The following is a 25,302-nucleotide window of genomic DNA, read 5'->3' on the forward strand; positions in this document are numbered from 1 at the left end:
GTATTTACTGGAGTAAATTCATTTACCCCTGTGAATTCAGGTGTAAATTTACAGCTGTAAAGTCAGTGGATATGGCCATGCAATGCAAGTATGAAACTTCCATTGCATGGCCACATCTACTAAATAAAATCTTTCTCTATGTGCACCAATATTACACCACCAGATTTTCTGTATGCGCTGCAAACAGCCTTTGTGGTATCTTCAGTAAAGCGTGTGCATCTGTCTTGGCGCTACAGCAGCGTGAAGCCAATTATAGCAGTTAAAAGACAGAGGGTTTGTGGCCTGCGGTTGGCATGGAGGCTGCAATAAATAACCGAACTGTTGACAGGAAACTGTTTGGCTACCATCAGAATAATAATGAGGTTATTGCTACCCGCTGCGACCGTATGATCACGGTTTGATTATTTTTCTCATCCCACCCACTGCTGCTGGCAGCCATATATGCACACCAACTGCGCACAGACCTGCAGACGGGAAGGGAAAAGACCCTGCAGGTGACCAGCTTGGCTTCCATCCCTGATATTTAAGTCAGTTTTTTCTCACTCCCTTCATCTACCTAAAGATACAAGAAAATGCATTATGATACAACAAAGAGTGTTGCGGCTTCTCACACACGTTCACATGCCAGTAGACACTTAGAGCAGATACAGACACAGATACAAAACAGACTCTGGATACTGTAGGTATACTCGGCTGCACACTTCTTTGGCTCTGGCTGGCAGCGGCGTACTATGGTGACAGACAGTTAGATTGTTCCTGACCATTGACTTGCGCTCTCTGCTCTGGAAGGTCTGATTTCATAGTGGGAAATATGAGATGGGTCCAGGAGAGGGTTCACGGCTGGGGCAAGGAGGCGCTCCATACAGTGGGGCTTCATATCTCCGTGTCACCCTGGGCATTCTCCCCTGACACAGCTTTCAGCCCCTCCGTTGTCTGGTAGCCCCCTCCCTGGGTTTTCTGCCTTCCCAGGATTGGTGCATTCCAGCTGGGCACTGCGCCTGGGTGGTCCCCCTCCTCCTCCTCATCCTCCTCCTCTTCCTCCACTGCCGCCGCCTCCCATCCTCTTTGACTGGAGGAAGGAAAAGGCAGAAAAATGCAGCGAGAGCCTTTGACTGCGAGGAGCACAATGTGAGCGTTGATGACGGCGGCGTGGATGTGATGCTTACCTGCCACTGACCCATGTGGCTGTCATGGCCTCGGAGTTTTACAATCTGATGATCCACCTCACAGCCAGGGGAAGATGTCTCGCTGACCCGTCACCTCGATCGGCCCGATAAGCACCGAGGATGGACCTGACCCGAATGTGACCCTCAGCATGAATACCTCACTGACAAACCAGGCTGCACTTTGTCTTCACATCACTGTTTCATATTTATTATATTTGCATTATTGACGATTCATTCAAGTGTGTAACGACACACACACACACACATACACACACACACACACAGTGAGAATAAATACAAACACACACACCCAAACGGCTATTTACACGAGTAGATGCAGTCTCATAATGTAACATTCAGTGAGGGAGGTCTGACTGTGTCATGCAGACATACACAGGACACTTTAGATGCTGTACAGAGGCTTTGTAAAGCATGACAGGCAGTAGTGGAGTCACGCTTGTATAGAGGTGAATGTGGTATATTGCCTGGTATCACAGTGCAGCCATCCGCTTACTTAACCACCTCCAGGAGATACATGATGTGACACGTTGCAGAGGGAGATTTCAGTCCGATCTCCCCCTTCAGGAGGTGAAGTAAGAGTCCTGCATGGAGTAGAGGCGGTCGATGGGGGTGAGCGGAGACGAGTCGCCCAGAGAGAGGCAGTCGCTGTCAGCCATGTGACACAGAGGGTCCCTGTCCATGTCACCATACAGGCCCTTGAAACCTACAACAGCATAGATTAATGGATAATTAGGATGAGGTCAGAGAACTGGTAGGAGCACTTTGCAGACATTTCACGTAAATCTAGTTAAATCTGCCACCACATGATGACAGACTAGTGCTTTTTTCTGTAAGATCTGCAGTTTTTTTGAGCTTTATCCAGCATCTCCGCCTCAACTTTACCAATTTCTTGCTGTAAAATATCAGAATTTTTTACTTTTTTCCTCTCCACCTGCACTTTGCACTATTTGTACATCTTACCTCACATGTAGTAATCTTGCTCTTTTATACAGTGCAATCCTTTTGTAATGAGCTGCTATAGATCTGTCCTATTTTATTCTTCTGTTAATTTCCCAACTTGAATCACTTTATTACCAGTTTAGGTAAAATCATAAGTTAGAGGTGATGTAAAGGGCTGAACAATAGATGGACAACTTGCAATATAATGTCATCAAATCCAACATAAAAGCCATGCAATGAACTAACTGTAAAGATAAGCTCTTAAAAATAGCTGGTTGTTGGTACTTTCATCAGTTTCAGATCAGGCTGCATTACATTTTCACATGTTTTTATCTGAAAATTTATTTTAAAAAATTGCACCAACAACTTGAAACTTCAGTTGTTCTGCAAATTTTGTCTTTACATGCAAGTACATTTTTCAAAAATGCGTAAAGCCAATAATACTTTAGCATATGAACCTTTAATCTGATGCCTGACTGAAAAGAAAAGGCAAGTTATTTAGTTTTTAGCCATAATGCAGAAACTTGGATTCAGATGAAGAGTGTACTAATACCATCACTAAAATCTCATATCACAAAAATAATGCCATCAAATCATATCTCATTACTGTATTTTTTAACTTTAGCTGCATTTTAGAAGCTCAGTTTTTCTCCCCTAAAGCCAATTTTTATTTTTTTTACAAATTAAACTGTTTATTTGGCACCTGATTACAAAGGAAAGGCACTATGTTTTGCAGAGACAAAGAAAGAAAAACTAGGTATGTAATGTTGAGACAAACTTGGATTGAGATGAACAATGTACCGCTGCAGGGTTAATCAAAGAAACATCATCATCACATCGTATGTCATTGCTTTAATTTTGCAAGAGGTTTAGCATAAAGTGTAAATTCTCCATCAGTGCGCTGAGGTCTTTTACCATACGGGTGCATGTGATCTCCCGGCATCTGAGGAGGGGTCAGGCCCTGTCTGAAGGGGTCATTGTCCCAGTCCTGCTGCTCCAGTGTGGTGATTCCCATCTGCTGCTGCTGCTGCTGCTGCTGCTGCTGCTGCTGCTGCTGCTGCTGCTGCTGCTGCTGCTGCTGCTGCTGCTGCTGCTGCTGCTGAATATGAGCATAAGAGGAGCCCATTCGCTTCATCTCGGAGGTCAAACTGCCACAGGAGGGTGCTGTAGAGCAGAGGAGGCCCACAGGAGATCACACTTAGTGCTGTGTGCTTATGTCTTTCGATGAGCTTTTGTTCTCCTGGTGTTGCTGTAAATTATTTAGAATCCTGTTAACATACTCTTGTGGCCTTCACAGCCCCATCTAGTGCTTTTGTAGTATTAATTTTGTCACTTTTTCTGCTTAAAGAAATTTGAAGCAACATCTTGGATCAAAGCTAACCTAAAGGGTGAGTTTAACATATAATATGCAGAGAAAAATCATGAATACTTGAGAGTTTTGTTGCACTAAATAGCACATTTCCCTGCAGTGTGATACCTGTGTGATGTGATGGATGTTCACGCTGCTCCTGAGTCTGCTGCTGCTCCTGCTGCTGCTGCCTCCGGGCCAGTTTCTTCATCTAAAAACATGCATGCAGACTTTAAAGCAACGTGTACAGTACATACAGGTCTACTGTAAAAAAAAACAAACAAAAAAACCCCCAACTTCCTCTCCCTCTACCACCCAGGCGTATGAGTGTGTTCGCTCAATTGCAAAGTATTAACAGTGAGGTGAAGGACATCTGTCAGTGAGGGAGGGAAACCGCACATGAGCCCACTTTGTGAGGAAATATTGGGTTTAATCTACAATGATCTCTCTGTGAGATGTCATCAGTTTCCTGTATGAAGAGATAACCAGGCTGATTTCCACTCTGGCTCGCAAACACGGTGCAGAAAGAGCACTTTTATTAGCAGTGCATATGACTGTATGTGTGTGTCTGAGTGTGTGTACTTTGTATTACTTTGGCTCTTTGGTTCTGGAACCAGACCTGCACAACCCGGACGCTCAGACCAGTCTCTGCTGCCAAGGTCTCTCTCACCTTGGATTAAGATTCAGGAGGGAAGGAGAGAGACAGAGAGGGAGGGAACAAAGATTAGAAAATAAAAAGAAAAGGTCATTTGAAGGTTAAAAAAACAGCAAAACTACAGAAATCCACCTCAAACAGAGAAAAGGTGGCAAGAAAGAGCCTTTGTGATATTTCTTTTTTGGGAAAACAATAAAAACTACTTTTGATATATGTGTACTTTTAGATTTTTAAAGGTGGGTTTGTTTTGTGAGGCATTACAGTATCTTGTTACACTTCCAAGCTGATATAAAATGCATTTTTACATCCAGGATTTTTTTTCATTTTGACACGACACAATTGCACATTTCTGTCTATATTCTGCAATATTTGCTAGTCAAATGTTTGAATCTGATCATTTGGAAAATGAAATTAAATACCTAAAACTATTAAAATAATCACAATTTTGATAGTCTACTGTTTTGTGCCAATTTCTAAGGCATTAAAATAGATTCACAGTCTTTCCAAGTAAGAATCTTGGCTACAAATTGAAAAAAAAAATACACTGTGAAGCAGAGCCTAAAATAAAGGTGCTAACTGGAACAAAAACATCATAGAGGAGCCATTTTTAGCTCCACAAAGAAGCTTTTAGAAAAAAAACTATAAAGGTGCATCAAAGATTTAACAAAAAAATGTATTCCTTAAGGCAAAATAAATGATTCTGCAAATAAAACTAGCAAAAAAAATTGTTCTTTTAAGGAAACTTTTTTATGATAGTTCTTGGACTCACCTGACTCTATTTTGCAAATTGTAAAAAAAAAAAAAAAAAACTCAAATGTAAGAACTTCTGTGTCCTTTCCATTATAGTACATTTTACTATGTACATGGTTTCTCTTCATTGGCTTCCTGTTAAATCTAGAATAGAATTCAAAATCCTTCTTCTGACATATAAAGCTCTTAACAACCAATCTCCATCATATCTTAAAGACCTGATAGTACCATATTATCCTAGCAGAACTCTTCGCTCTCAGACTGCAGGCTTACTTGTTGTTCCTAGAATCTCTAAAAGTAGAATGGGAGGCAGAGCCTTCAGTTATCAGCTCCTCTCCTGTGGAACCAGCTCCCAGTTTGGGTTCTGGAGGTGGACACCCTCTCTATTTTTAAGACCAGGCTTAAAACCTTCCTTTTTGACAAAGCTTATAGTTAGGGCTGACTGGGGGACCCTGACGGGGTGAGCTGGTGTTTTCATTTGGACAACTGACTTCCCCTCTTGACGTCCCTTTAGTTTGCCCCTAGTTATGCTGCTATAGGCCTAGACTGCTGGGGAACCTCTCTGGATGCACTGAGCCCTTCTCTAACTACCTATGTATTTACTATATATACCATTATTGCATTACATTCACTCTGTTTCTTTCTGTGTCCTTTCTCTGAGTGTCCCTGGTCCCAGAGTTGGATGCTGGATGCTTCAGATGTGTGGCTGTGTTTTATGGTCCTTGTGTCCCACCCCCCCACCTCTCTATCTCTACCCCTCTATCTGTATCCCTCTATCTCTACCTCTACCCCTCTATCTCTACCTCTCTACCTCTTCTGTCCCTCTCAACCCACCCAGCCAGCAGGCAGATGGGTCCCCCCACATTAGAGCCGGGTTCTGCTCGAGGTTTTTTTCCCTGTTAAAAGGGTGTTTTCCTGCCACTGTCTCCTTAGGGCTGCTCTGGGGGTTCAGGCATATGGGTTCTGTAAAGCGTCTCGAGACAATTTGACTGTAATTGGCGCTATATAAATAAAATTGAATTGAATTGAATTGAATTTAATATTTTGAGTTCTGCACTGTTGGCTCACACAGAACAACATGTTACAAGATGCCAACTTAGGATCTGAGAAACTGTGATGGACATTTCTCACAGTTTTAACTCAATTAAAAATGAAAATAATCAGTAGTTGCAGTTCTTATTTTATGCTATTACCTGCCACCAAACCAATAAAGTATAATAAGATTAAAGAACATTCAGTACTTTAAAGAACCACAGACAGTATGTGAAGAACCATCTGGTAAATGGAGAGGTTTTTGAGTTAGTTGTGGTGCTTTAATCATGTAAGACCCAAATATAGACAAAAAATGAGCAAAAAAAATCAATAAAATAAACAAACATACACACACACACACACACACACACACACACACACACACACACACACACACACACACACACACACACACACACACACACACACACACACACACACACACACACACACACACACACATATATACCTAAATATAGAAGAAAATGATGCAAAAAACAAACAAAATAAATCTATAAAACAAATATAGAAAAAAATGAACACAATTTTTTTTTTTATATATATATATATATAGATAGATAGATAGATATAGATATATGAAAACAGAAAATAATATAAAAAAATAAAGCTGATGTATTTCAGCAACAGTGGGTTTTACAGGGTTAAAGAACCTGAGGGCCTTCATAAGAACCATTATTATTATTTTTAAAATCGTCAGTTCAACATTGGATAGTGAATTCTACTCTGTGTCTGTATATTGTCATACAGTTACTAGGAATAACTTTCTAAACACAAAATAAGCTCTCTACCTTTCGGCAAGGCTTGGATGAGACCTCAAACGAGGCTTTAAAGGTCCGTCTCTGTTGAGTTGTCAGAATAGTTCGAGGCCTTTTGGGACGTTTGCTATCCACATCTTCTGATCGAACTTGTCGGCCTGAAACCCTCCCAGATTCTTCCTCTTCTTCCTCATCATCTTCACTTTTACCTTGTGGGTTAAAATGCAAGACATAAAGTGAGGAACAGATTTGGGAAATAGGAAAAAAAAACAAACAACTAATGCATTATTCCCTTCTAGTTGAGAATGCTCTTTGACAGCACAGAGTGGCAGAATGTAACTTCATTTCATTATGAGTAGATGGGAAAGTAGTTGTACTCATAAATATTAAAATCCTCATATCGTATTGTCTTTTTAAAAGCAAAGTTGCAGGAATAACACATAATAAGAATCAAATCTTGGTCAAATATGAGTGTTCTGAGCCATTTTTTTTATAATAATGTCATGTTATTACATGAAAAACTAAAATATGGGTGTTTTGACCCAGTTTTGCCTCAAAACTGTTACATGTGTGGTAAATAAAATGAAATATGTTTAAACTGCAAAGTATCATAGAATAGAATAGAGTAGAGTAGAATAGAACAGAGCTTGTCATTTGCATTTGGTACATTACAGTACAAGTGCAATGGAATTCTTTCTGTGTTGCTCAGTCAGGTTTGCAAATAAAAAAAGCTAAAGCCAAAAAATATGACCAGCAGAGATCAGATAAAATAAGCAGACATTATTTAGTCATAAATACCCTGAGCAGCTATTGCATGTTTCATGTAGTCTACAGGAGTGCTATTGCACATGCTGGTTGGCAGGATCAACGTGTTGGGTCTGTACCTGTGTCAGAGGAGGTGGGACTGGCCAGACTCTGGTGGTAGTCGTCTCTAGCACACAGTAGCTGACCCTCCCTGAGGACGCAGCGCTCTCCGGTCTGCAGGCGGCAGGAACAAACGCTGCAGGTGAAGCAGCGCAGGTGGAACACAGCGGCTCCTGCACGCATCACCAGCTCTGCAGGCGAGACGGCCTCCGAACAGCCTCCACACCGCACCGCGAACAGGCTGCAGGAACAAACAGAAAGAGCTCAGTAAACAGCCAGAGAGTCGTGCTTTTGTTTGATTCGGACGCTTGAGGACCCCTCACACCTCAGATTCTATGAGGGGAGAAAAAAATGCTTGTTTGACTTGAGGAATGTTGCTGAGTCGAGCTGTCACTCAGAACCACCGCCGGCCTGACTTCTCCCCTCTCCACCTCCACCTCCTCCTCCCCCTCCTCCTCCTCCACCAGCCGCTCAGACACATACCCTCAGCCTGGCGGTGTGTATCTTAGCGCCTGGCAACCAGCACTGCTGAGCTTAGCCTCGGAGACTGTTGCCGTGGCTCCGGCTGCCGTGTCCGAGGCTGTGCTCCTGGGGTCGCAGGAGAAAAGCTCTCGGCAGGCCATGGCTCCAGGCAGAGGGGGGGAATCAGGTCTCCCGGTGGGAGAGACTGAGCCGCCGGTCCCAGGAATTATCCGTGGAATTATCCCTAAGTCTGCTTAACCAGAGCGGCACAAAGGCAGAGCCAGCCCCCGAGCAGCGGGACCATTGTCCGCTGGCTGGCACCACCGCATTTTGGGTCTGTCACGCAGGATGATGCGTCATCATTCTGGAGCTGGCGTTTGTCTGCAGACCTGACTGGGTCACCAGACCAGTCAGCACAGAGGCATGAGAAATGACAGCTTTTACCCCTTTTTTGTTTTCACCTAAGAGAAGAAGAGCCCACATATGTCACTGGGTTGAGATTTTTCCCCCCTTTTCTGCAGCTGCTGCACTGTAAAAAGTGTTATACATGAGCAGCAGTGGAAGTGATGTCAGCTTTGTGATTCTATCAAGTTGAAATTACACTTTGTCCCTTTAAACTAGTGATCTAACGTCAGTGACAGTTTAAAATGAAGTTTACTACTTCCTTAGCTGATGTCAGGACTTCTAGCTCAAACACCATTTTCTTCAAGTTGTATTAAAGAGTAAAGAAAAGGACAGAACAGCAAATTCAATGACAAGAATCCAATTTTGCATTTTAGGTTTGGGCACAGAAAATATTTAAAATTGTTGAGTTGGAAATTAAGTTGCAGCAAACTGTTAATCTGAGAGGAATCAAGTGATTTAAATAGATCTAACTTGAACAAGTGGCAGTAATTTAATTTGTTAACCTAATTTGGATAAACTTCATTTAATTGGATGTTACTGATTGAAGTAATTTCTTGAAATTGGTCCAACAATTGTCTTTTCAGTGTGTCTAACCCTTAAAAAAGAGGAATATTAGTGGCTAAGTGATATAATTATTTGAGTTTTTTTTTGTTTTAAATACTGATTTATGGAAGTACTCATGGAAAACAATATAAATGTATTTAATATTAACCAGCTATGGCGTGAGTTGATGAACAACAATTATGTGTGTTTGATTAGAAAAAGTGCTAAATTTTTAATTGATGTTTTATGTTTTGTCTCCATGTTTTTAGTGACATCCAGATGAGCTGATGTTCATATTGTGTCATATGTTCTTTCAAACCATTTGTAACACTTCTAAATAAGTACAATTAGCAGAAATTCTAGTAATTTTGGCGTTAAAGTTGACAACATTAGCAGCATGTGATTTCAGTGAATCCACACACAAAGATTTCAGCTTCACTTCTAAATAAAAGTGCTGCATTTGTCTTCCTTTCAGCCTCATCTCAAATGGAAATTTAGGAAAATATTTACATGCAAACAAAACTCCAGTCTGAACATAAAGCAAACACCCGCGTCGAGGTGTGCTTGTTAAAAGGTCCGGAGCTGCAACATCCTGAAGCCAAACATTGCTGGGACCTCTTCCCGTTGCTCTGGGGTCGCTATGGCAACGGTAAAGCCCTTCCCAGAAGCTAGAGGAGAGTCAGTCGGGGCTGGTTGACCCGTCATCTGCCCCACAGCCTCAGCGGTATGTGCTTTAATATGGCCAGCATACCGTCTGCGGTATGCGCATTCCTGTGGCAACACAAGATGCATCAACCAAATACTTCAGACGAGGAAATACCCGGAATGTTTCTGGGTCTCCGTGATGCAGCAAAGCACTCGATTTAATGTCTGATGCTAATGCTGGACGTCAGCGGAGAACAAGCTACGGGCCTTAATGTTTGGAGGAAATCATTTCGAGGAATCGCTTTTCCATTACACGCCTCGTCCAGTTATCATCCGCCGGTACTCTTAAGCATTGTTAATGCAAAGGTAAGAGTAGCTCCCATACTTATGGAGCAGCTCGAGGTGTTTAATATTTCAGAGTTTCCGCTGACATGATTGGTCCAGAGGCCCCGCCGCCAGGAGAGCGGGAACACTCAGTCACGCTGGATTTAGACCTGGCAATTAGTGACAAGATCATCACAGAGGAATAAGTCAGCAAAACCCTGCATTCCTCAACACCGACACACTCTGAGTGAGGCAGCTGCACTGTATGATAAGATGAGTGTTTAGCAGAAATGCACACACTCTTTCCCTCACAGCCCTCCTCCTCCTCCTCGCTTTGTTCCTGCCTTGACTTCAGCGCTGACCTTTGGCAGTCGGGCAAACAGATAGAGACACAGATCCTGTTTCTGGATCAGGTTAACCTGGATCATTTGCTCAACACACACACCGACAGCGGCCGAGGATCAGATACAGATCTGTGGGTCAAGTGCGCCGCCAGTCACGCCGCTGATCTGTCCGGTCCGGTCCGGTCCGGCTGCCCGCTGAACCGTTTAGTTCAGTCTAAATCTACTGACAGTCCAGCCAACCTAAACATCACAGGGTCAGACGGGAATTTGCATGTTATTAAATGACAGTACAGGCTGTTGTTTGCATCGAGTGATTGCTGCAGGTCAGGTAGGAGAGTATAAACATAAATACTGCACTATCTAAATGCCATTCTTTTAAATGTGGATCACAATTTACTGAGAATTGCTAAACTAAAGTAACTCAATCCAGTCATCTAAACAGATCCACTTACTATTTATTAGTTACTAAACTTATAAAAGCTGCAGTGCTTTATTCTAAGATGTCAGTGTTGGAGGAATTCACTAATCTGATGAGTTTTGCCGCAGTCTTCATTGTTGTTTTTGTGAATATGTGCAATATCTCCTGTTACAAACACAAAAATCAGTCAGCCTTTAGATTTGTCAGAATTTAGCTGAAGAAAAGAAAATTTACTGATCATTGAGCCTCTAAATCATATTTTCACTCGTTTACATTCTCATGCATGAGTTTAAAGCTGCTTAACTTACACTGATCAGCTAATGAATACTGATTGTGTGTGTTAGCATTCTGAAAATCTGCACTTTGTTAAAGCTAGAAGTGTTTAATTGATAATTAATCTTGAAAAAAAGTACTTTTTTTAAAAAAAAAAGATTTAAGTTTAAAATTTATGCTATCCAGAATGTTGCTAAAGTATGAATCGTGCATCCAAAAGGATTTTATTCATTTCAAAAATGCAAAATGTCTTCAAAAGGCAGCTCATTGTGAATAATGTCCAAAAATATTTGTCGGTTTATGAATTTTAGTGTGAATGTGTACGTATTTTTATTTAAATACAGTAGTACAGTTATGTAATGCACTTATCTTATTGTATCTTATTTACTGCTTGGTCTTTCCATCTGTCTTTCTGACTTTTTTTAATCTTACGCTTTTAAATAATTTTTTTGTCATCGGCTGAATTTCAGTTTTAATAAAAGCTGATCCCATCTTTAAAATGTTATTCCTAATTCTTGACATGTCCTTTTTAAAAAAAAAAAAAAAAATATATATATATATATATATATACAAACGCTTATATTCTTGCGTAAATCTACACATGACTTCTAACATATAATCATAGCTATACAACAATATGAGCAGAATTTTTGGTTGCAGCTTCTCTGACTCACTAATGACTTAAAACTGAAGAATTTGCTCCTTTAACAGGACAAACCTGGTGGCTGGCACTCTTTTTTTTTTTTTCACACAAATAAAGGTAAAAACAAGACAAAGATTCAGACGGACGATGCAGCATGTGGTAAGAGACAAATGTTGTCACAGTATGGAATAATCACACTAGTTTTTCCTCAAAAGGAGGAGGAGGAGGAGGTGGGGAGAAAGAAGGGGAAAAACACTCTGGCACAGCTTTTAAAACCCTCATCGTGGACAAAAAGTGGTGCTCATGTGTGATTATCTGGGTGTCATAACCCCAGACAGGACAGCCAGTCCAGAGGGCGGAGCCTTGGCACCAGGCCTCCTGCTAATTGGTCAGGTCAGATATCTCACGGTCGGCTGGGCGTCGTCCCATCGCTGGACACAGGGGCTGCTGTGAGAGGAGCTTTCCAGATGCCGCGGCACATAACGCCAGGGCTCATGGAGCGCACCGTCCCCCAAAATAAGTTCACACCAGCCTCGCCGTCGCTTTGTAGAGACGCACCAGACCTTCTGACATATGGCTCCACGCTCCTAATTACCTCTAGTCCTGCTCTGTTCCCTGTGAGCTACTATCTGAGCAGACTTGGACATTTTTTGGTTAATCAGTTAATATCAAATGCTAGATTTGGGTAAACGTTGCATTTTAGGATGTTCTTCTCACAGATACTTACACAGGCCTGTTTGGCACTACAGGCATCTTTAAATTGTTCAGAAATAATGCAAGCTGTTGCCTTTTAGGATTTTTTTTTCCAATCTTGGCTCTTGTTTAGAGAATATTTGGAGGAAGAATGACTGGATGAGGTGGTGGGCGAATAGGAGGGTGATATGTGTTTTTTTATTATTTTTTTTATTTTTGGATGGGGGTGGGATGAGGTGGAGGCGACCATATGTTGTCCCCAGCTTGCAGTTGCCACGCCAATGGGCCTCAAAATTTTAACACATTTTGACAATGTGTCAGTTGAGCTCTACCCCTGGTTGTGTGTGAAGGTGTGACTGTGGTACTGTGTGTGTGTGTGTGTGTGTGTGTGTGTGTGTGTGTGTGCGTGTGTGTGTGCGTGTGTGTGTGTGTGTGTGTGTGTGTGTGTGTGTGTGTGTGTGTGTGTGTGTGTGTGTGTGTGGATGTACTATACAATAGTTTTCTTACATTCCAGCTCCCTCGCCTCCCCTTTTCCTCCTGCAGTCACCTTGTTCTCTCTGAGCCAAGTTTCCAGGAAGTCAGCATATAGACACACAACTACACATCATCCATAAAATGCACACATATGTGCTGATAACCAGGAATAGATACATTTATAATGCTATTATCAGAAACCACTTGTTTTCTTTCTGTTTTGGACACAAACACCCCCCAAAACACACACACAGATATATTCACAAACACACACACACATTCTTAGTCAAGGTCAGAACTGAACAAGGCTTCTGTTGTGAAAACTGGCTTAGTGATGATTTCTGCTCCCTTGGCCCCCAAAAATATATAAAATCACTCAAACTAAATATAGTAGTTAGTTTGCACAAAATTAAAATGAGTGAAGTGGGATTTAATGTTTTTTTTTCTATAATTTGGATTAATGTGCAGATAGGGCCTACTACAATTTACCTTTACTACCAGATTTTAATGTTTAAAAAGGCTTTAGAGTAAAAATGCATCTACTTAAGCTTCACGCGAGGTTAATTTGGGATAATTAAATAGTGATATACTTTTATACACAAATATGCAATAATTTAAGTTGCATTTCTGTGCGAGTTGTTCCAAAACAGCTGTGCGTAAAATCCTCTTTGGTCACATGGATGAAGCAGAAAATTTTCACTTCTCGTGTTAGAAAGTAGTTTAAATACTTAACATGTGGCATCAAACAGTGATGAAAAAAAAAATAAACTAACACAAAATAAAACTTGTACACTCACGCTGCATAGTCCCGCTTGCAGTAAAGTTTGCGGTCCCGCAGAAAGCAGGAGTTCCTGAGCGCGTCCCCGCACGCCGCGCACCTCACACACTCCTCATGCCAGAGGCCGTCAGTGACTCTGAGCAGGAATCTGTCTCGGATCAGCCGGTGGCATCCGGCACACACTGCCCTGCGATCCGCAGCTGCAAAACGTGGAGGGAAAATCCTTTAATTAGCTTCACCTTTCCAATCATCAGGGCGCAGCTGGAATAGTGGCTAATTTGGCTGCGACTGGCACTGAAGTGGCTGAAGTCTGGTGCGACTTTACCTCTTTGAAATGTGAGTAAAAAGTGTTTTTCTTTATTTAAAAACTAGAGTGACAAGTCAGGTATTTAATTTAGTTTGACTGTGGAATGAACCAAACTGTTTAACTTCTTAATTCTTGTTAGCAATGTGCCAAAGGTGGTGCTACAAATCAAATACCGCTTGCGTAAAAAGAACTTTTACGCATGCGGTATTTGGTAAATGTGCAGCATTCTGATATGTAATTACCAGTTTCTACTCACCTAAAGATATAGCCGGTATATCCACCATTGCAGTTCTCTGAAGTAACACTGCGAAACGTTTGGAATAAAGTTAGTTAAAGAAAGATATTTTTTGAAAAGTAAAATTTACGCTCCGTGTATTTGAATAAAAAGAGCACATACCTGTAAAATACGAGCTTCCTCACAGTAGTAAAGTATTTTCTTTCCCGGCTCCTTCAGAGAGCATCTCCGGAGCTCAAAGTCCTGCTGCAACTTGCTGCTCGGCGCATCAAAGTTTGTCCTTCAGAGCTTCCAGAGACTCAGAGTCCAGTTATCGACTATTCGGGCTTCAGGCTGACTGTCAATTATCTTATTAGGAGTGAACGGGAAGGAGAGAGAGAGAAACATAAAGAGAGAGAGAGACAGAAAGTGAGAGGGAGTGGATGTGCAGGTGCAGGTTACCTCCCTCCCTCCCCTGTCTCCCTCTCTCACCCTCTGTCTGTCTGCCTGTCTCTCTCTCTAAATGCCACAAAGTCAGTCGCACTAAAAACATGAAGGCATTTTTTTAAAAATCCAGGTTAAAAGGTCACATTCTGAGGAGATAGATAGATAGATAGATAGATAGATAGATAGATAGATAGATAGATAGATAGATAGATAGATAGATAGATAGATAGAAAAAAATCTAAAATGCTAAATTAATGTTTTAACATGTTCGATACATCTTTAATGCTGGATAAAGTGTGGTAAAATCTACTATTTCCTTAAAAAAATACACACATGGTACAGTAAGTATTTCTTAAGGGACTTTATTATCAAGTATGTTCACTCATGCAATGAATTTCTCTTGTTCTTTTAATGTGCAACAGTAAACACTAAGAAAATACTAGAAAATATTTAAAACAAGGATAAAAAGCTTATTAAAAAATGCAAGTATAACAATAGATGATGAATGTTTTGCTGTAAAGACAAGTTAAAAATCTAAAATCTAAAAAAAAAGAAGTTATAAAATACTTTAAAATGTTTTAAATCTTATTTTGGATAAGCTGGGATATTAAGACCCCTTAGGAACAATTTCTATTTTCCTTTAAAAAAAATGTAATAAATATATGAATTTAAAAATATGTACATTACCGTTCAACAGTTTGGGGTCACCTAGAAATGTGCTCATTTTTGACAGAAAAGCGGTTATTTTCCACAAAGATAGAATTAAATGAATAATAAATCCAGTGTAGACATTGTTAATGTGGTAAATGACTATTGTAGCTAGAAACAGCTGATTTTTAATGGAATATCTCCATAGAGGTACAGAGGAACATTTCCAGCAACCATCACTCCTGTGTTCTAATGTTACATTGTGTTAGCTAATGGTGTTGAAAGGCTCATTGATGATTAGAAAACCCTTGTGCAGTTATGTTAGCACATGGATAAGAGTGGGAGTTTAACTGGAAAACATGGAATTGTCTGGGTGACCCCAAACTTTTGAATAGTAGTGTATTAGTATTAACAAATGCAATAAACAAACCGGAATCAGTTTTATTGTCAAGTTGGTTTTCTCACACAGTGAATTTAACCTGATGTTTTGTTCTGCAGCAGTAAACACTAATGTGCAATAAACATTTAGAAGAAGAACAAAAAGATGAAAAAAATGCAAGTATAGCAAGTCAGTAGACATAAGTGTTGTAAATGTTGTTACAATGTTCTTTAAGTCTTTAGAATCTTTAATATCGGGCAAGCTGGGTAAGATGCTCCCTCTTAAGAACAATGTCTATTTTCTTTTTAAAAAATAAAACAAGTAAAATATATAGACTTTCACACACAGGAATGGGACTTGGTGTTTGGCAGTAAACACTGACATGTATAAAATTTTTAAAGAAGGATAAAAAGGGTAAAAGATGCAAACGTCTGCCAGTCAGTGTTACAAGTCAAATTAAAGCAAGTGTAGCAAAACCAGGGAATCATAGAAGTAATTAAAAGTAGTAGAAATATTTCCAGTGTGCAGGAATTTAGTGTGTAGTTCAATCCAGACTTCAACTTTTGTTGTCTCCCTTTTTGCCCTTCTACATGGGAAAGAAGCCCCCTAAAGGAATCAGTCATTTTGATCCATGCAAACTTTATGTGATTTCTGATTCTGGTGTTGCTCTGACTTCAGCTGCAACACAGATGTTAGATAAGACAAAAAGAAAGCTGGTTAGCCTTTTAGACACACAATACTTTATTTTACTCCTGTTAACTACTATATAATTGCATTAGCAGACAGTGCACATAAATTAGAAATCTTAACTGCCTTTGCTCTAAAGTACACTTCCATTTTTATATATTTCATTAGAAGTATTTGTTGCTTTTGGTCAAACCAATGGAAAACTTCACGATTCTAATGTTAGCAGTAAATAAAAGCTTTTACATGTATATTCTTATAAAAAAACAGAGGAATTTTATTTGTAGAGTCTAAATTTTACATCAGTATACCTTAAAAACACTTCTTTTGATTTATTCAGACCAGTTTCATGATTTCAATGCTATTTTAAGCTTAGAAAGGCCACTATCATGCAAGAAAAGACCTGAAAATGAACGGGGATTGATTGTATCTAGTAGGAATTGTGATGAAATAGAAGAACAGTGTATTAGAGTATTTACATTTTTTGACATCTTCTCTGATGTTTCTCAAACCTTGACGCTACAATTTTCTCCACATATTCCAACATATTGGCTCATTCCAGCCTAGTCCTGCCTTTGTTATCCTTTTTTTCGGTGTATATTTTCCATTTTCCCTGCAACTTCGTCGCCTCCAGCGGTCTTCACAACATCGCAGCTCTCGGTGATGAGGTGAAATGTGTCCCGGACGCTGAGTCCTGCAGCTCTGAGGATTCAGGAATCTGCACAGACAGATGGACATTGAACATGCTGGGAAGCTGCATCTGTCTCTTCACACTCTGTGGACGCCACCTGCTGGACGAGGCCTGAACGTATCTGGAAGAAGAAGCTAATAACAACACAGACAATGCAAACACATTTCATTTTAAATAACTTTATTCTGTAAGAATTCTCAAATGCGTTTTAAGAAATGCAGGGTTGGTTTCTGTTTTTTTTTATACAATTCCTCTGAATAAAATATGATTCTTTGTCAAATTGCATTGCGTGGCTTTTAAAACAAACACCTGAAATTATCTATTTACAAAAATCTGTTAACAGCTCTATTAGAATTCATTTTGACAGCGCACTCCGTCTCACGCCTGCTCCTTAAAATATCGTTTTAAAATTTTAATTACATGGTTGTTTTTTTCCTTTTTCTTGGTACAAAATATGTCGTTTTACAATTTCAATCAAGTCTCTTTTTGTTTAATTCCATCTTCATATCGCTGGCAGTGGGAGTATGTACAGGGGGAAGGGGGAGACTGCTGTCATGTGATCTGATGCGGAGCCTCCAGCATCTCCATCAGGAAGGTGTCGATCGGTGTGTCGCCGATTAGCTTGAAGAAGAACAGATGCTCCAGACACTTGAGGCCGATGGAGCGAAGGGCAGGAAGGCGGAGCAGCAGTTTAGCAAACCTGCAAAAGATGGAAACAAAACCGAATACGTGAGATGAAGAGAGCAACAACACAAGCTGTGTGTCAGTTTTAAAGCTGTTAGAGCAACTCAACACGTGCTCCATTAACAAAGCACTTCAGAGACTATTTAAACTTCTTCATGTTTAGTTTTTTGATTAAGGTGTTTACAGATATTCTCCCCTCCCGGCTCATCTGTGCAATAAGAACTCTACTTCAACATTTCACCACTTTATCAGCACCAACCACTTTACTTTTATTTCTTTTTATTTTTTAAGAGTATCTTTATCTATTTTTATTCTTATTTGCACTGCTGCTAATTGTCGTGTTCTTCCAGACAAATTTCGTTGTACTTCTGCACAATGACAATAAAGTCTCTTTATCTTATCTTTACTTGTTATGAAACTACAAACATACAATGACTTAAGAATGAAACATTTATTTAGTGTGGCTTTCTGTCTTTTTTTTGGTGATGCACAAAACAAAAACTATGATATTTATCTGTCAAATTTTCCTTTTCTGAAATGTTAACTTTCTGTCTTTGATGTGTCATATTTTTCAATAAAAATAAATTTAAAAAATGAATGAAACATTAAAACTGGAAATGTTAAACTGCTGCATTTACGTTTTAACTGTACTGTTGAAAATTAAAATTGTTTTACAATATTGTGTGACTTTTTAAAGAATTGACTGCTACACAATGCCTTCTTTTACAATGTCTGACTGTAAAGTTACTCTAATTTCATTGTATTTTATTTAGCAAAAGTACAGTTATTTTACAGCTATGGGAAATAAAAATGGCAAATCTTTCAAAAATGTTAACTGTTATTTTAGAGATTTTCCATGTTTTGTTATATTACAACTGATATCTAGTAAAATCATAGAAAAAACAAGAAATTTACAGATTAAGCTTAAAAAAACAGGCCCAAACTGTAAATAATGTCTACATCAAAAGTCTGTATTTTTGTAAATGGAAACTAAAGTACAAAAAACCATTTGAGCATACAGTTACACCATGTTTTTCTGTATGTCCTTAAGAAAAAAAATATTTTAGAGATCTTTGATGTTTGTTTTTTTTTTTTAAATAAAGAAAAATTAAGGATTGAAATATTGTAAATCATTTTTAATCTGTTATTTTACAGATTTTCTGTGTTTTGTCAAGCTACAGAAATATAGCTGGTAAAATAACAGAAAAATAGTAAATTATATGTTGACTGATAAATTGAATGTCATCATATATATTACATATGTATAAAGCCACACAGTAAAATTTGCAGAATTTTATAATTTGCTATAAGAATTGATTTTTACTGTACTTTTCAGTAATTAAAATGTTGCACAGTGATGTTTATGGTGTGTTTCTGATGGCGTTTGAGGAAGTATAAATGTGGGCTTTTATCTCCCAGTAACCATTGTTCTCATTCAGCTCTCAAAAGGTCAATAAATATAATCAATTGGAACGATCATACCAAACACCTCCATCAGCTTATATCCATTTAAATTCACTGCTGTAGCAGAGTCAGAGTGTTTTACTAAAGTCAGAGCTGTGAACTAATGTTGTGTAAAATTAAAACCTCCACTGCAGCAGCTAAACACAGGTGTTGATCACTGATCGGTGTTGTAATGTGATGGATCATCTACCTGCCAGGCTGGTCTGGGTACTTCTGTTTCGTATACGACTCCAGCGAAGCGTAGACCTTTTCCCTTAAACCCTCGACCTCCGGCGGGTTTGACAAACCTTTAGCGTCTGAAACAAACACAGTCAAAGTCAAACAGGACCACGAAGCAGCACCTGTATACCTGCAGTAGTCAAACCTATCTGAGCTGAAAACAGAAATGAAAGCATCACGTCACAAATGCAGGGGATCATCACAAAAACATAAAACAAAAGAAAATGAAAGCAAAACAATTAATGGGCTGATAACTGCAACACAAATATGAAATTCCTCAGGAAATTGTTTTGCTGTATTCAATGGTATCATGAAAAGCCGACAGATGAGCAGACTGACCTGGATTAAAGAGGACGATCGCTCGCAGGCAGCCCAGTTCCGTCTTGTCCATCTGCATATCCTTCATTTTAGATACCAGCTCTGTCAGGACTCTGTAGGAAATCAAGAGAATAACAACGTCAGTATCAATAACCAAAATATGTGTACGAAGGATTGACCAGGTCTCTTGGGGTCGATACCAGTGCTGATTATTGTTAATCAAGAAAGGTCGCAAATTGATATTTGGAACCGATATATGTTAAATGTAATATTTTAACAGCATGCGATGGCAGAGAACTTATCATTCAGACCTAGGCTTCTTCATTAATAACGGTGACTATAGCTGGATATGTAAAATAGAAACAGGAGTGATTCAATTATGTCCTCTGTTTATGTGGGATCCACTGAGATTGATCAGTTTGTCTCCTGCAGTTATGTCTGTTGTTCCTCTCTATTCTACTCATCTTTCACTGTTCTGTCACTTTTATTCCCCACTAAGGTCCAGATCTTAACCCTCCTGTTGTCTTCACTTAGGGCACCCAAAAAAATATTGTTTCTTGGTCTAAAAAAAAAAAAAAACAAAAAATTCAGCAAGGAAATTCCCCAAATTTCAGAAAATTTGCAAAATCTTCAGGAAGAAAATTCCAATAATTCCTTAAAAGTTTCCCTTAAAAGTTTTATCAAAAAGAAAAAAAAATACCCCAAATTTGGCAAGAAAATTCTTGTAAATATTTTCAAAAAATGAGTAAAAATCTTCCAAAAAAATCAAAAAATATCTAAAGTGATTCCATATATATCAGTAAAACTTCTAATATTTTGTATAAGAACATTCATACGAAAATCAACCAAAATCCAGCGAATTTCACTGGATTTTGGTTGATTTTTTTGTGAATGTTTTTAAGAAACATTTTTAACATCTTTTTTCCACCAAAAAGTATTCAAAGATTTCCCAAAAATGTTTAAAATGTGGACATCAAATGTTTCACTATGAAAATAAATATATTTTTTCCCATATTTTCAAACTTTAAAATGGGTCAATTTTGACCCGCAGGACGACACAAGGGTTAAAGCATTAATGATTATTGTTTTCCAGACTCTGTTTCAAGTTCATCTGTGGCCGCTAGCCATTAGCGTAGCATTAGCCTCCATGAGAGCAGATAATTTCCTGGATTTTGCTTGTGTTTGTTGTTCAGTTTTTTACACTTTCTGCTTAAGAGACATCTCTGAGACCACAGAGTGACGGCACACAGAGAGAGAAAGCTGCATCACACCTGAAGTTGTGCATTTAATTTATTGATAATCGGTCAAAAAAAATGTGAATACTGATAACAGAAAAAACACCCTATCCCTAAATCATTAGCAGTTTTCTCACAAACGTGTTCAACTGGACTTTATTACCACCAGAAAATTGTACGAGTGACTGCAACTAAGAAAACGGTGACCGATCAGCTTTCTTAGTTTTTCACACTTCCCAATAACTTATCCATAGATGTTAGAATTAACCGATGTTCCCTAAATGCCTCACCATGCAGGCTGCAGTAGAAGCAGCTGAGTGGCTGCAGAGCTCTCAGACGGGTGTGTGAGCAAAATATGGCGTTCTGAGGTCATATTTGTATATATGGTTATAATATATCTAAATTCAGTAACAAAGCAGTTTTTTTTGCATCATTTCATACAGGTTTGGCATATTCATTTCACTCCATGTTTCCACCTGTAAACACCTACAGCTGTGTGAACTCAACTTATTTATCATGTTTCCTACCTATCAAAGATGGATCCCACTCCTGCACTGTGGGCGCTGCTCCTGTGGACGTGCAGACCTGTTGCCAGCAGGATGCCGTCTTTAACCGTGACTGAGCGATGCGAGAAAGAAGCGATGAGCAGCTCGTTCCAGCCTGGATGCCAAACAGAAAAAGTAAGTAAGTAAAGCTCATCAGAGATGTTTGAATTTTTTCATTTGACCTTTATTACATCAGGTAAAATGTTTGAGAATTAGTTCTCATTTTGCAAACATGACCTGGCCAAGAGGTGCCAGCAGGAACAAATACACATGTAAAGCACAGACATAAACATAACATAGAACAAAAGCTAACAGGTCAACAAGTAAGAAGCATGGAAGCATATACATGTGAGTGAAAAAAAATGTGCATGAGGTGTAGGGAAGTGTGTGCGTATACACACTGCCTGGCCAAAACACAAAAAAATCGCCACCTGGATTTAACTAAGCAAATAGGTAAGAGCCTTCTATTGGATAATTACTGCAGTGATGAATACGTTTCAGCTGCAACAACTTCTTTAACCCCAGCTGATGCAATGAGGAGCTTCTCATTTCTTAAACAACCATGTCAGAAGACACATCCTGTGGTTGTGGAAAGGATGTTAATCTGTCTCAGAAGAGTCAAATTATTGTCCTGCATCAAGCAAAGAAAACAACTAAGGAGATGAAACTACTAAAATCAGGTTAAGAACCGTCCAACGGATTATTAAAACCTGAAGGATAGTGGAGAACCATCATCTTCAAGGAACAAAGCTGGTCGGTCATGTGGTCTGATGAGTCCAGATTTACCCTGTTCCAGAGTGATGGGGGCATCAGGGTAAGAAGAGAGGCAGATGAAGTGATGCCCTCATCATGGCTAGTGGGGTTTAGGGTTATGATCTGGGGTTGGTCAGGTTCAGCAACGTTATGTTCCCAAAGAATGAGGTCAGCTGACTACCTGAAGATACTGAAGGACCAGGTCTTTCCATCAATGGAGGTTTTCTTCCCTGATGGCATGTTCCAAGATGACGGCTCACATTGTGAATGAGTGGATCAGGGACATTGAGACATTTTCACACATGGATTGTCCTCCACAGAGTCCAGACCTCAGCCCTATTGAGAATCTCTGGGACGTGCTGGAGAAGACTTTGCTCAGTGGTCTGATTCTCTGATCATCAATATAAAGTCTTGGTAGAAAATTAATGCATCTCTGGACAGAAGTAAATGCTGTGACATTGCAGAAGCTTATCGACACAGAGAAAGAGTGCCATACTTAAATCTAAATGCAGTCCAACAAAATGTTTGAGTGCAACTTTTTTTTGGCTGGGCAGCGTATATATGTATGGGTGTAAGAAAGGGCCGAAGTGATCAGCAGGAGCAACAGTCAACTACAGTCTGTTGGAGTTTAACCTTGAAGGCGGTGAGTGGAGTCAAAGTTGCAAGTTTGAGGGTGTTTTGTAAGGAGTTCCAGTCAATCGGAAGTAGCTACAACCAAAAATAGTAGAAGTATTGGGGATGATGAGCTCGATGTATTCACTAGACCTAGTGTGACATGAATCATGGGTGAGGTGAAGAAGAGAAGACAGTTAAGGAATTGACTTATAAACAAAATGAAACCAGTGGTGAAGCCTCTGGGTATGAAGTGAGAGCAACCTCACTAATTCATAGAGATCGCAGTGGTGGAGTGTGGAAGGATGCATTCACGGCTGAGTGATAAAGAGTGTCCAATTTTTTGAGCACGGAACTTGGGGCCATTTTGTAAATTATGTTGTCATCATCCAGAATCGGGAATATTGTCGTCATGACGACTGGCAGCATGCATGAAGGAGGCTTTTTTTATGGAAGGAGAAAGCTAGTCCGGCTTTGAGTTTGGTCTGAAGGTTGTTAATGTGTACGTTGAAAGACAGAGACGAACTCAGCCAGAAGCCTGGTATATTTATAGGATTTGACGTACTCCACAGCTGATCGTGTTAGTTACAGAGACTCTTAATAGGTCTGTTGTGTGACTTCTTGACTTTTCTACAGGCATGTCTGTAAAATCTCTCCCCAGCAGAGGTCAGCGCTGTGCAAACCGTACTATTGGGACTGGGCAAATAGTCCAGTTATATTTGGTTTCACTGCTCTATTAAACTAGATGGTAAAAATGTGTGAGCAAATGTAACAGACTTAAATAGATGGCCTGTCTGGGGATGAACAGCTACTCCACACAAACACGAGGACAGGAGGTCACAGAAAGGGCTGCTTACTCTGAAGTGTTCTGTATGAGTGTCTGTTTTTAATCATGCACATACATTAAACTTACCTGCTCGTAGTAAGATGACCTGGTCGTCGAGGGGGAGTTCGGAGAAGTGCGGGATCCTCTTGGCCCACTCCACTAAAGTAAAGAGCTGCTTGTCTGCTGCTTGGCAGATATTAGTGACGGGATCATTGGTCTGGAGGAGAACAAGGAGGAAAGATGCCACAACAATAGAGTCAATAACTGCTGGTAAGAAGCCTCAGTGACACTTAAACTGTTTCTGTTTGGCAGCAGATGCAGCTGCAGCTATATTTAGTTGATCTGCAAACCAACAGTTTCCTCTCATGAGTTGTGAAAGTTTAAAGACACTCTTGAATTTCACGTACACAGGAACAGAGATAAAAAGATGGCAGATATCTTACAGTACAATGCAGTCATTTTCAGCTTCATAAAATGACAAATGAGATAACGCACCAGTTTTCCAACAGTTGAACATGATGAACTTTGCGTGCTACAATTTATGATGAAGCTGCTGTGCTGATTACTTGAGCTTAAACCCACTAAACTGGCAACTCAGTGACTACTTGTTGTATTAACTCCCATTTTAGATTTCACCCTCTGAATCCATAAATATTCAGACTTTCAGCTTTAATTTGAGGGTATTTGCATCCAAATCAGGTGAAGGTGCAGGAATTACAACACATTTTATGTGTGCCCTCCACCTTTTTAAGGGATCAAAAGCAACTGGACAAACTAACAGAACTATGGATCAAATTGTCACTTTTAATATTTGGTTGTATTCAATGACAGCCTGAAGTCTGGAACCCGTAGACATCACCAGACGCTGGGTTTCATTCCTGGTGATGCTCTACCAGGCCTCTACTGCTGCTGTCTTCACTTCCTGCTTGTTCTTGGGGCATTTTCCCTTCAGTTTTGTCTTCAGCAAGTGAAATACATGCTCAAGTGGACCTGACTGTATGGTTTCTGTTAAAAAAATCACCAAAATTACACCATTTATCAGCGCTAGAAACTGACAAAACCCCAGAAACAATCACTAGATTTTCAGCTTTCCGACGGTCATTGAACACACCATATGCCACATGGAAAAATAGCCAAATCTAACCTTACAGTGAAATTTCATCAAAATCACTTTATCCTACATGTCGCAGTGAAAAATACTGCTAAAAATAAACTGTTTGCACCAGATCCTGGAAATGCAAAAAAATTCTGCACTCATCAGCGCAACTAAGAAAAAGCCACAACTGACTCAACTATAGCCAACAGTCACACAAATCCTGAGATTTTTCATTAGAACTGCAGTTTGTGTTTGCGACAAGAGAGACTGACAGTAGCATAAGGCATACTTGATGAATAAAATAATGCAGCATGAATCATAAACAGTGTACAGAGGAGTAAGTTGTGGGAAGATACATTCAGCATGGTGAAACATCATGTTGGGCAGAGCAGTGTGAAAAACAAATCGGTTTATGGAGACTGTGAAAGATGAATAATCATTTCATAACAATGTATTTATCGTAAAATGTCTCATTTCAGCTTACGTGTAACTTATTTGTATTAAATTCTTCATCAGCGTTGCCTGAATTTAGCTTGTCTGACGCTCAGAATCACTTTCTGCTATTATTAGTTATTTAAAAATCATATTACTGAAGAAAACTATCATCACATTAGATTTTCAGTTTGT

General features: G+C 39.6%; 2 protein-coding genes across 4 annotated transcripts in view; both read right to left on the bottom strand.

The window, feature by feature from the left end:
* Positions 1 to 1,354: 1,354 nt before the first annotated feature.
* lmx1a (LIM homeobox transcription factor 1, alpha) lies at positions 1,355 to 14,437 on the bottom strand. Its single transcript, XM_023277566.3, has 9 exons — positions 14,258 to 14,437; positions 14,117 to 14,164; positions 13,573 to 13,753; positions 7,572 to 7,792; positions 6,721 to 6,896; positions 4,067 to 4,144; positions 3,604 to 3,685; positions 3,042 to 3,290; positions 1,355 to 1,890 (listed from the first exon to the last, which is right to left on the bottom strand). The coding sequence occupies exons 2-9, from the start codon at positions 14,142 to 14,144 to the stop codon at positions 1,748 to 1,750; spliced, it is 1,158 nt and encodes a 385-aa protein (XP_023133334.2). The 5' UTR covers positions 14,145 to 14,164; positions 14,258 to 14,437; the 3' UTR covers positions 1,355 to 1,747.
* A 2,649-nt stretch (positions 14,438 to 17,086) lies between these two features.
* rxrgb (retinoid X receptor, gamma b) overlaps positions 17,087 to 25,302 on the bottom strand; it is a 32,706-nt gene continuing 24,490 nt past the window's right edge. For all 3 annotated transcript variants that reach the window (XM_023277553.3, XM_035951642.2, XM_055017896.1), the window contains exons 6-10: positions 23,667 to 23,796; positions 21,371 to 21,503; positions 19,630 to 19,721; positions 19,262 to 19,367; positions 17,087 to 17,623 (exon numbers count right to left, since the gene is read on the bottom strand). In XM_023277553.3, coding sequence (XP_023133321.1) covers positions 17,476 to 17,623; positions 19,262 to 19,367; positions 19,630 to 19,721; positions 21,371 to 21,503; positions 23,667 to 23,796 — 609 coding nt within the window. In that variant the 3' untranslated portion in view covers positions 17,087 to 17,475. The remainder of the gene's footprint in view (positions 17,624 to 19,261; positions 19,368 to 19,629; positions 19,722 to 21,370; positions 21,504 to 23,666; positions 23,797 to 25,302) is intronic.

The sequence above is a fragment of the Amphiprion ocellaris genome, chromosome 2, assembly GCF_022539595.1.
Source record: "Amphiprion ocellaris isolate individual 3 ecotype Okinawa chromosome 2, ASM2253959v1, whole genome shotgun sequence".
In the NCBI taxonomy this organism is placed as follows: Eukaryota; Metazoa; Chordata; class Actinopteri; family Pomacentridae; genus Amphiprion; species Amphiprion ocellaris.

Coding starts and splice junctions, on each gene's coding strand:
- lmx1a (XM_023277566.3), bottom strand. CDS start 14,144: ATGGTGGATATACCGGCTATATCTTTAG. Junction 3,686..4,066: donor TCCAGAACCAAAGAGCCAAA/GTAATACAAAGT, acceptor GCATGTTTTTAG/ATGAAGAAACTGGCCCGGAG. Junction 3,291..3,603: donor ACATCCATCACATCACACAG/GTATCACACTGC, acceptor TCTGCTCTACAG/CACCCTCCTGTGGCAGTTTG.